Below are 12,600 nucleotides of genomic sequence, written 5' to 3' on the forward strand. Positions count from 1 at the left end.
TTCCTAAACAATTAACGATTTTTTTGATTTGAACTTTACATTTCTAATACACTCAACGTTCACTTAACGTATACTACTTTAATGATACGTACACTTTTTTTTTACACTCTCAATGAAGTAAATACCAATATATTCTGTATTCATTTATTTATACAAGGTGGTGCAAAAGTAATATCATAATTTGAATTGGCTGCTATTTGTGCAGATGGTTCCAAATGTCACTGTGCTTTGACATTTATAATATTCCACTGTGTCCAGAATTCCATCCCTGGGACACGACATTATGATGTAGATATATAGCGAATTAGTTGTCAACAAGCCATGGAGCGTTACACACCTCAAGAACTTGGATTTATTGTTACTGCTTATTAGACAAATTTTCAGACTGTTGTTTTAACGCAACGTGAATGAGCAAAGAAGCCCACTTCCACTTAAGTGGTTATGTTAACAAACAAAATTTGCATTTCTGGGGTACAGAGAATCCACATGTAATGCAAGAAGATCCAAGTTGCTGCATTGGGTCTCGATCATTGTTGGTTTCAACAGGATAGAGCAACCGCTAACACAGCTCGAGTAACTTTACTTTTACGCCACCTTGTACTAGTACAGTTTACGTTAAATAACACGTACTCTTTGTTTTTATACTAATACTGAAATAAATAAAGAATTTCTTGAAAAGATCCTGAAGTTACTAATACAAAGTATCCATTTATCAGTTCAATACTAGGTCGATAATAAGTAGTACATTGTATTTTTACACTAGTTTGATATTTCAAAAAATTTAAAGAACGATTTCTATAATGAAATAATTCACGTATTTCAAAACTCATATTGCTTTTACAAACATTTACAAATTAAGTTTTTGATTCAAAATATTGAAAGAATGTTCTCATAATAATAGAAAACTTGATATACGTTTGATTATACTTACATTTCTTTTTACACTCGTATTGGAAAATATAAAGAATTTCTTGGAAAATAACAATAATGTTACTAATATACTGTGTATGCATTTATCTATACTTGTTTAATTTACGTTCGATGCTACGTACACTTTGTTTTTGACACCAAATTATAAATTCCTTTTTATTTAGGAAAATCATTATTATGAAAGTATTTAAGAATTTCTAGAAATAAAAGCTTAATGTTACTAATACACTCAGTGTTCACTTAACGTACTCAGAACTCACATTCATTTACAATTTCATAAATTCTATTATATTTTTCATAAAACGTTTTCATAATAACAAAAAACGAATTTCTTGAAAAAAGTATGCTTAAATTATAAATTATAATTAATCTTCTCTGCCGACTGGGCGTGAGTTCCGACGTGGGAAAATTCTGGGCGCCACTTCCTTTTCTAGAGAGGAAGAACTTAAACTTCTGCTTCTTCAGTTTCGTGTCCCAGGGATGGTTTTTTGAACACTGTGGGATATCTTCTTCTCTTGTCGTTGTGAAGTCTCAGTTGTTGGGAATTTAATGAAATTCGTTTGGTTTTACATAACTTTATTTGTTATTCTTATAAAACAATGTTCATCTTTAAAGGTTTTACTGAGACTACTTCTAAATACTTATTGTACTTACAAAGTTAATTCTTATTAATACGGACGGGGTAAGATTTTGAGGAGTAAGGCACTGTTTTGAGAAGACGCTTCGCTTCAGGTTACTGTTCTCCGTGGGATCTGTCTATTCTGCAGTTTGGTTGTCAGTTGAAAATACGAAGAAACGTTGCAAACGGTTACTGCCTTTCGTGGGATTTGTCTATTTTGCATATTGGTCTTATAGCTCATTGTTCTCAATAGTACCCAAACTTAATGGTTGGAAGAACTCCAACATCTACTTCTTCAGATCAGCACACTTCTTCTCTATCGAGCTCCTTAACTGTTGACTTCACAGTTCTGGACACGCACCAAATATATGTATATATCTCCTTTACTGGAGACCTAAACCGTCTCTCTTCACTGTTCGATCAGGTCTCCTCGAAATTCTGGAAACATCATTACACCATGGAGCGTTGCTTTCAGTGTGTCAACTTGACCACGTTACAATACCTTCGATGATACGTACAATTTGAGTCCACTCAGTTTTAAATAGTTTAAATCATAATTAAATCAATTCATTAATATTGTAATATTTACATTTTAGGCTTACTTGTCAATTTAATATACGTTCGATGATACGTACATGATCATTTACAATCCCATTCAGTTTCAATCAGATTAAGACTTTACGAGATTGTTTTTGTTCTAAACCACGGTACACTTCAATTAAATAATGAGGATATTTTGAGAAGGAAAATTTCAATTAGGTTTTTGGAAAAAAAAAACAAAGTTTTCAGATTACCAGCATTTAATTGTAAACTTCATTCCAGTATTACATACATAATACACGACGATAATCTCCCCCATCGTGCAGAATCCTGCAAAATCACGCAGAGACGCGCGAACGTTCAAGATGTCGAGAGAACAATTGGCAAGGCTTTAATTACGATGTTATGTCCAGTGATACAGCATTTCAACCAACAGTCCGCACGTCCCAAAGCGAAACTCCGCAGAACTCCTCGGAATACAGGAAGAAACACGTCGTCCGACATCATTTAAACATTCCAATCCAAAATTATTATTATTTTCTTTTACAGTAGTTTTTTTTTTTTTTCGTTTCGATATATATTCATTAGGACACCAAGAATTGCAATACATAGTTGTTTTTTTTTTAAATGATTTTTTTTTTAATACACATTTACCATAGAGATTCTTAAATATGTTCGAAATGCTAATACATTCAGAACCATCAATATACGAAGAAGAAAAGTTGCGTAGCTGCTGTGTATGTGTGTGTGTATTTGAATGAATCCAATAGACACCGAGAATAACAAAGAAAACAAATGTTTAAAGATCTAAACGTCGCTGCTGCTGTAGTTGTTGCTGATGTTGTTGTTGTTGTTGTTATTAGCTCCGCTCGATTCAAATATATTTTGAATATTATTAATATACTCAGCTGGAAGTTACATTTCGTTCAATTTCCCTTTCTTAATAGTACGAATTTTTGGAAAAATATCTTTTTTTTTTGTTTGTTCTTTAAATTTACCTTTACTCTTTGTTTTTTGAGATCAATCATTTTAACTTATTTTTTTTATACCTTTATCACCTTTATCAGTATTCGTGAATGTTTTCTTCGTTTATAGTTATTTTATTTACATTTGAGCCCTTCTTTTTCTATTCAATCCGCTTATCATATACAATTTTTATACTTATTACACTTTTTTTTTTCTTCTCTCTTCTTCTTAGACAATCGATTTATTTACTTATTTTTGTTCTCTTTCTTATTCATTTACTTTTTTTTTTACTTAGCGGTAACTCTTCGAGCGCCGATTTTGAATCGATCAATCGAAAAGCACTTTTACCCTAATTCCTAGCTGAGTTTCGGTTGGATTCTCGCGGAAGTGTGTGTGTGTCTGTTTGTTGTTGTTGTTGCTTTTGGTTTACTTTCGTTTGTTCCGACACATCATCTTTTTTTTTGTTTGTTTGGCACAATGAATTCACATAGTTTAAGTCCTAATAAGAATACTTCAAATTACAACTAAGTTATTCGTAGTAGTATAATATAACACGCAACATCGAAAAATACAATTCATTCTTTCATTTTTTTTTTGTTGTAAATACGTCGACTATAATGCGAGAGGGAATCTCGGAAATGACCGGACAAAGCGAGGAGGCTTTTCCAGCTGCGCCGCCTGTGATTTTTCCAATGTAAAACGGACGCTCTTCTGTCTCGATTTGTGCCTAAGCTAACTAAACCCAGCTATTGCTGCAGGTTCAATAATTATATTTAAATCAATTAACCTTAATAAGTAAATGTGCTTAACGTTATTACAATATTCATTTCCAATGTTGACAAAACTTGTTAATTAATGTAAGAGATATATATATATATTGTTAACACATATTATTTAATAGACAATTCTCCTAAGAACAATAATCCGAAAAATTGGCATTAAATGATGCGCCAAAACGTACTCTTCTACACACATTTATATATATATCGATACACACAATTATATAATTATGTAAAACACCCTAAACACATAGTTTGTATATAGCGCGAACGGCCTAGACACAGAAAGATAAAATTTATTGGAAAACACATATCTTATATTCGATTACACAATTATAGGATAGAGAAACTTGTATTATCTAACCGTGGTGGTGGTTATTATTATATATATATTAATATGAATACAAATAAGTATACATGAAAGCTCGGCCGTTGCTGAAACCCCAAATCCACTGAAAAATATTGTTGTTGTTGTTATTATTGTTGTGACAGAGATGCATTCCTGTTATCTTCGATGGTTTTGAAGAATATTTTTTAGCTTTCTTTGTTATTTTCAAGGTCTCAGCGACGTCCGAGCCGAGTGCCTATTCGGTTGTAATCCTTCATTCCAATATATCCATTAAATATGAGATAAATAGACACTTAGAAGCAGCAAAAATCACTCGCTGCAAGAGCGTCCGCTTTCAAACCACCCGACAAAATCTAACATTCCTCGTGGGCGACGCGAAGAGCAACCGCGTACAAATCAAAACAATCGCAACCAAGACGCAAAATATCAATTTACAGATCGTTTTTACTTTAGTTTGTACTTTAGTTTGTTGTTGTTGTTTTTTTCGTATGTATTTGTTTATGTGCAGAAGTGAATTCTTCCTCGTAACCTTTCCACCAGTTGCGTTTTTCTAAACCTCGGACAAACAATTTCCATTATCTTTCTTTTGGAAACACAAATTGTTATTCTTTTATTTTCAATTGGTCGCCTCAGATTGGTTACAAACAAATGAAGCCGAACCAGAGGCAACCAGATTTCTTTCCACTTAACGTTCCCAAACGCAACCCTTCACATACCTTCCATTATTTATTTTTTTTTAAATAATTTGTATTATCTTAACCAGATCATATTCAATTTTCACGGCTTCAATGATTTAATCGTCTTAAATAATTAATTATTTATTTTGCTTTTAATCTTACTTTTTTTCAATCAACTTCCATTTCCTTCGCGCAATATAATTCACAGCTTTTTCTTTGAATTTTACTTATTAACTATTCATTATTTTTTTGCTTATTACGGCGGTTTTATTCCCGTTTCTTTAATGCTTAGTATTAAGAGTTTACGAACAATGATTTTGTTTTTATTATTGTTTTCTTATTGCGCATCGCCTTCTTAATAAGACTTTGCAAACGATGATTTTGTTTTGTTTTTTTTTGTTTTCTTATTGCGCATCGCCTCCGTCCACATCTCATCTCTCTCAGATGAACCAAAATATTCCCATGACGAATATTTTCAAAACATGAATTGTGCAGTTAGACATATGATTTTTATTATTTTACTCGAGAATTTCTAATAACTCTTCGCGTTGCGTTTCAACCATAGTTCGATTCAACAATTTTTCGATCGAATTCGAAAAAACCGGTATTTTTAACACCAATATCTTGCAATTTTCTTATACTTTGTACTTTTTTTTTGACCATTTCATATGAAGAAATTTTATCTTGCTCTTTCCAGCAACTCGAAGATTACACCATTTTCGATACCAGCAACCCGTGAAGATGGTTTCAGTTGAACTTAATTAATAGATACTTAAATTGTAGTTTTGTTTTTTGGTTACTGGTTCTTTAGATTAAGTCGTAAAAAATTGTTGGTTGACGACTTTTACTTATTCTCTCTCATTTATTTAATTATTTTCCTTTGGCCAATGGAAATGCAAAAATCTTGACTTAAATCCAATAAAGAACGCTTCTGTTTTTAATTCAAAATAAAAAACGTCAGCGTTGCGCAATTGTGCTTCAAGAAAAACTCGTGAAGATCCTTTCAGCTGAAATTAACGATTGATCCTTGAAAACTAATTGGAATCGATTCAAGTCAAGATTTTCCAAATTTTTTTTTTCCTTTTTAGAATTAGTTTTTATTCCACTGCCAACTTTTCTTTTTGTTTTATATCAATTTGATTGATTGAATATTTTTTTTTGCTTAATTTATTAAAGATTTGTATCTTTTTTTCAGCAATTTTTAAGCTGAAACATTGATTCGGTTTCTTACAGAAACATATAAACTTGATGTTTAACATCAAATTAGTGTACTCAACGGTTCATCCTTGACAACAGATCGAATTGGATTGAAATGTACAGTGCATATTGTTACTTTTTTTTTGCTTTCCAGTTCTTTTCATCGTGAAGAAATGTTGATTTAATTTAATTATCGTCAAATTTGAATCCGTTATTATAGAAGAACACCCACTTCTTTTTTTGGTGTACTTAAATTGAAAATGGTCGATATTATTATTTTTAACTTGCTTTATATATTTTTCTGATTCGATCGCACAGAATTGTTAAATCAACCATCAGATTTGTTATTTTTAACGTATGATTGTTAATCACCAGTGTTTCAAATTTAAAAAAAATCTTGACTCCGGTTCCTTTCAATAAAATGAAACGCCCGAAAGCGCGTTGTAATGCAAGAAACTCGTGAAGATATTTTCAGATAAACGTAACTTCGTGATCACATATTGATATGAATACAAGAAAACAGTCAATATTTTGTTCAGTAGTTTTCTTGATCCTCGCATGAGTTTTGTTGCATCAAACAATTTCTGATTGAACAATTTTTTCTTCGATTTAGTTATTATTCGATTATTTTCGTCTTAATTTTTATTAATTTCTTATCCATCACTTTAATTCTTTTGATAACTGCAAAAGTTGATGATTGACTTTATTTAAATTTGCTCATGTTATTAATTCAAAGATGTTGCGCGCTTTCGTTCAATCGCACAAAAAAAATTGTTAAATCAGCTTTTGATACGTTGATTTGAATCTCGTGTTTATTTACTTCTTATTTATAATTATAATGATCTTATTTTACAGTTTATATTAATCTTTCTGAATATTTTGAACATTTCTTCCAAATATTGTACTTTATTCGCGACGCCAGATAAATCGCAACGATCGTTTTTAGTCGATCTTAACTGTTTAATCCAAGACAAGATGAATTTGAAGTTGATTCAAGAAAACAGTCATTTTTTTTTATTATTCCTTTAGATTGAAGATATTTTCGACTATTTCAATCGGTTATTGTTTACTTCGCAATTATTTTTATCCCCCAAAACATTTCTTTGTGTGGTTTTTTTTATAGGATTGTAACTTTTTTCACAGATTCTCGTGAAGTTTGTTTCAGTTGATCTTTAAGGTTTGCAACTCTTGATAACAAATCTGTTTTCCTTTAAGGAAAACAGGTCAAGACCGCTCGATTTTCTCCCGAAGAAAAAATCCATTCTTTCGCATTTAATGAAGTCTGAAAAATCCTGCGATTCCTCGCACGAATACAGATCGTGTATACTAAACTAGTGCATTTACCTCTTTCTCTCTATCTCATTCTTAGTCTTTATATTCGCCTCACCGATGTTCAACCAAATCGTCTTCACCTCAAACTCGGATTCGTTTCGTTTCAATTTCACCAAAGCTTACTCCTATCGATATTTTTATATTTTTTTTTTTTCAATTTATCGATTATCCCATGTTTCTCACAATTTTTTCCCTCCAATTTATTTTTCACCTCTCGTAGATTTCATCTACCTTTTTCATTTTTTCGTGCTCCGTAATTTTCATCACGAAGCTTTGACTAACTTTGTAAGTTTCCACTGTCTTTTTTTCTTCTTTTTTTTAGTTAGTTAGTTAGGACTCCCGTCGAGTCCTGCGTCTTAAAAACTACGTTGACTGTCGAAAACGACAACTCGCATCGAATCGCGACGCGCGAAATCCAAACGAAAATGGAAAATTATCATATTCATTCAATTGCGTGCGTTTTCCCTTTTGGTTTTTCCAAGATGCGAGTCGTCAGTTGCATCCGTTGTCAACCGGAAAAGAAAAACAAAACAAACTAATCTAATTTTTTTTGTCTTTTTCTTTCATCCGTCAAATTTATATTTTTTTCTTTGCTTGTTTTCGCTTTTATTTTGACATTTTTTATTTATTTTTTTTTTTTGGAGTTTTTCGCACTTATACAATATTCCTCCCGTTCTCTTTTATACATTCGTCTGTTTGTATGCTCGCCTCGAGTTTAATCTGTATGAAACAAAAAGAGTGTCGATTATATTATATAATGAATGCACTGCTTAGTTGGTGATTAAGTGCGTGTCGAGGTCGCGCTTGAGTGGATCGTGTTTGATTTGCTCTTCGCTTGTGCCCGCTTATCAATTCGCCCTCTTCGCTTCCGTGCATTTCGCGGATTTTCCCTCCCGCTCTCTTGTAAAATCATTACCATTTTTTAGACTTTAGTTTACTTTTTGGAAAAATACATCGTTATTAATATGTTCATAGAGTAGTATTAGGTACGATTACTTTGGTACAATCATGCATTTCAATATCTCTAGTCTATGTGGTTAATATGTTCGCTACGCACTTCATTCCAGAGAGACCGAGGACGAGAGATGAGCTCGAGTAAGCAAAAAAAACCAGTCGCCTTAGACGATTGTTTTGCTCGAAAATTGATTACTCCAACCATCGGCGACGTCCTCGACTTCTCCGGAACAGTGAAACACAAATAGTTTAGTTTAGTAGATCATAATAAGTATTAAGTGTATGTAGTGCAGTTTCGAATTCGAGAAATAAAAACGGTAAAGTACACATACTACCGCACGCCAATTAACAATCAAGTTCAGAACGAAATCAGAGCTCGACGCCAGCCCGAAGCTTAGTTAATAGTACATGAATATTTTAAAATTTTTGGAAGCCAAGGATTAATTTTTTTGTTTTGTTTGCAGACACCGCCTTTTCCTCGTTACATTTACTGATTATCAACGTCAGATTCTGCTCGAAATGAATCTGCTCATCTTTCGTTTACTGTTGAAGATGGCGATTTCGAAATTCTGAAAGCCACCGAAGAACGCGTTGACGAGTAACAGAAATACGGTATGATAGAAGACAATATGTCGCAGAACGGATGTGGCGTACAGAAGATACACGACCAGATAGGGCAGAGCAGTCCAGAAGACCAGAGCCACGTACAATTCGAGTCTCTGGTCGCGCCGGACGCGTTTACCGTGCAAAAATTGGTGCGTAGCGTAGAACTCCCTGATGTTGCGCTCCTTCTCCAGCCATCTCTTCTCCAGAAACAGCTTGAGCTCCTCTTCGCCATCCGGTAAACTTGCCACCGGATATCTTGTTAAATCAAATCGTAAGCAAACGAAGAAAGAAAGAGCGCGTCAACTCACCTGGTGAAGTGAATCTTGATCTCTTTAGGGAATTGTCCACGCAAGATGAGCGTCTCGTTCTGCGGCACATTATCACAGTAGATGATGGTGATATCGTACAGTGCATCCAGGGCTCGCTTCCTTATCAATCGTTCCGCCAAAAACGAGAACCCTGTTGTTCTTGGATGCAACACATAATCGTATTTCTATAAAGAAAAAAACATCTCCGAATTACATTTATACTTTCCTTTTCAAATCTTATATTAATACTATAAAATTTTATTGATATTTTAAGTGCAATCGTTTCTTTTTTTTGTTCTATACCTGGAGTCCATGCTTGTCTGCGTACTTATCGCTATTTCTTTTGGTGTCTGCAGTAAGGTCAGTTCCTTCAGGGAAAATTAATAAACTAAATTTATGCTTAGAATCACAAAAGTAATCAATCATACAACTTAGCTTGATCTTGTCCAACGCCCAGTTTCTTTTGATATAGAGGAAACAGGATAGTTGCATGATCCAACCTAATATTACACAATAACAAAAAACATATATTAGAATATTAAAATCGTATCTTTTATGATCTCGCACTTACCCACCCCGGGTATATGTCTGATTTCGTCTTTGAGCACAAACTTTGTAGGATGATTGAATCGTCCTTTGCCGGTCGTGGCTTGATACACGGCCGGCCATAGGAAGTTCCAATCGGTGCGTGTCCTGTGATTCATCACAAGAAGCGATGATTCGTCTGCATTGATCTCGTCTCCAGTTACTTGCACTTTGCAATTAAACAATAGATCTAATAGAGCCTAGAACAAACGTTGCGTTCATTTTTTGTTGGAATTCGTTAACATTACAGAGCAGAGTGTGTAATTGTAGAAATGTGGATACTTACGGTCGGGTACATTTGCCAAAAGGTAAACAAAAAATCTGTGGCGTTCCTGTAGAGCCGATTTGAAAGAAAAATTAAAGGCAAAATAGGGCAAAATAAACCAGCGTAGCCTACAAAATAAATAAAAGAAAAATAACAATCACCGACAAAAAAAATCATCTCAATCTTATATGCGTTAAACAGTTCATTTATATACTATAGAAAAGTTGATTGATCCTACCCTGTATACTAAAATTATTTTCAATTATTAATTGCAAAATAAAATAATGAAAAAGTATGCAACAAAATGTTTATATAACATAAGTAATTATTATTGTTTACTTTTTATTATTACTTGCCACGCATGACTTGTCAAGTATCGCGTAAATTGTCAAGTAATAATTGCAAAGTATTGGACATATATTATGAAAATCAATTCGAATACTTGCCAAGTAAGGGTAAATTATAAATGAACTATTAAATATTTTATTAGTTCAAGTGTATATTATGAATCTCAATATGAACAAATATTATAAAAATTGATTAATTTCTACGCAATACTTGACAAGTAACAAAACTTGTATTGAAATCCTTGCTTTGTATTAGCGCAAATGTTTGTTTATATTAAGAAAATAAATTATAATTCGATTACTTGCAACGCATTACTTGGCAAGTATCGCGTAAGTTGTCATAAAATACTTGTAAACTGTTAGTACAAGTTCATCTATCCCCCGATTTACACGGTAGATAGGTTCCCGAGAAAAACGTGTAAACCGAAATAGAATCTTTTTGAATGTAAAACCGTGTAAATCGAAAAGTATGCAAAAAATATTCTTTTAAATTTTTTATTTATACAGTGTAAAAGTGAAAATGTGTAAAACGGGGGATAGGTGTATATTATAAAGTAAATTCGATTTCTTGCTACGCAATATTTGTCAAGTATTGCGTAACTAAATAAAATATTTGCGTAATGCTAGTATTAGGTATATAAATATTATGTAAATCAATATGTGCATATTAAGTTGCATATAAACCATTTAAGTTATTGCGCATGTGCTGTAAGAATATCATATAAATCACCCTGTATATTGGGTGGATCCCTCCGACAACGGAGGGATTATAAAAAATAATCAAATTACCTATGGTAAATCGTAGAATTTCTTTATTGATATGATAAATTATGTATGTTGTTGACATTTAAGAGAAACTTCAAAGAGTGACATATTATATTGACATATATTGTTTAAGAAATTCAAATTGATTGAAAATAATTAATGAAAATTGATTTTTCATCGATTACATATGTATATTTTTTATTGATCGTATACAGGGTAGAAGAATTAAATGAAATGAGATGAACTTATTCATATTTAATCTTTCATATTGTTCTTATTTGATGGGTAACTTACCAAATAAAATGCTGGAGTACCATAAATAAATGTAGATGATCCCTTTGATGTACCCCGCAGCAAAGCGTAAAGGGATCATGGTGAAAAAATGGGGTGGCGGTGGTTGTTGGCGGCGGCGGTGTCGGATGCGTTTTTAATTGAAATAAAAAATGCGGCGATTGGACGAGGGGGATGCTACGGTAGCATCCGGATGGTGCCCTCCTGTTCTCATCTTAGGCTCAGTGGCTGCTGACCACACTCAAAGCACGTCCACCGTCTGGCAGATTCAGCATTGGACTGAACAGGATTTCGCAGATCCTGCCCGTTATTGATCCTCCGCAGCATCCCTACCACTCAACGCAGCATCCGAGCAACCCCCGGATGCGGAGTTGCTGCTATCCAGGGCGGCGACGACTGAGAGAACCTAGGCTACGTCCGAAGCGGTGAAACCCGTTCGAGTGCACCTGGCCGACAAGGATGGAGCGTGTCTGCGTGATCCGCCAGCAACGGGGGCCATCCTTTTCTGGATGCTGGGTTCTCTCCTGTACCACTATCGATTGATTTTCCGGATTGCGCAACGGGGAAATTATTACGCCACATTGTGCAATGTCGACTCTCCCATCTTCAATTCGTTTCGGGAAAATGGAAACGGCACGCGGGACAAGCTAAGAACATCAACAAAATTGTTGGCCCTTCGGAAAATCCACATCCTCCAGCTCAAAGATGACTTTTTTTGAAACTAGGTCATAGGTCGCCCGGGATACATCCGAACGCCAACGCGCAAAAGAACAAAAACGGAATTCGCGGAAGCCCCGGGAATTGCAACCGTTGACGTACAAAGTACAAAAAAAAATGTGGCGCTCGCTTGCTCCATTTCTCAGCGCACTAATGAACTTAATTTTCCTCTTCAATTTAATTACATACCAGAAAAGAAACGTATCGTCAAAGGTAGAAAAAAAAAACGGGTTGAAACTCGATACTATTTGTCCCTCTTTTTAAACCACTTGGACGTAATTGCTGCTTGTCAAATGCAAGAAGAATGAAGAAAAAGAACAAAAAAGGTCCAGCTGTATACGCCGTGGAATACCGGCTTATTTGTATTCTTTTT

At 33.9% G+C, this 12,600-nt stretch overlaps 1 protein-coding gene across 1 annotated transcript; it reads right to left on the bottom strand.

Moving 5' to 3' along the window:
- Positions 1–7,702: 7,702 nt before the first annotated feature.
- LOC108557271 (lysocardiolipin acyltransferase 1-like) lies at positions 7,703–11,856 on the bottom strand. Its single transcript, XM_017913712.1, has 6 exons — positions 11,514–11,856; positions 10,129–10,235; positions 9,829–10,042; positions 9,561–9,757; positions 9,258–9,442; positions 7,703–9,204 (listed from the first exon to the last, which is right to left on the bottom strand). The coding sequence occupies exons 1-6, from the start codon at positions 11,590–11,592 to the stop codon at positions 8,847–8,849; spliced, it is 1,140 nt and encodes a 379-aa protein (XP_017769201.1). The 5' UTR covers positions 11,593–11,856; the 3' UTR covers positions 7,703–8,846.
- Positions 11,857–12,600: the final 744 nt, after the last annotated feature.

Source organism: Nicrophorus vespilloides, unplaced genomic scaffold (assembly GCF_001412225.1).
Source record: "Nicrophorus vespilloides isolate i.1.1-1 unplaced genomic scaffold, Nicve_v1.0, whole genome shotgun sequence".
Taxonomy (NCBI): Eukaryota; Metazoa; Arthropoda; class Insecta; order Coleoptera; family Silphidae; genus Nicrophorus; species Nicrophorus vespilloides.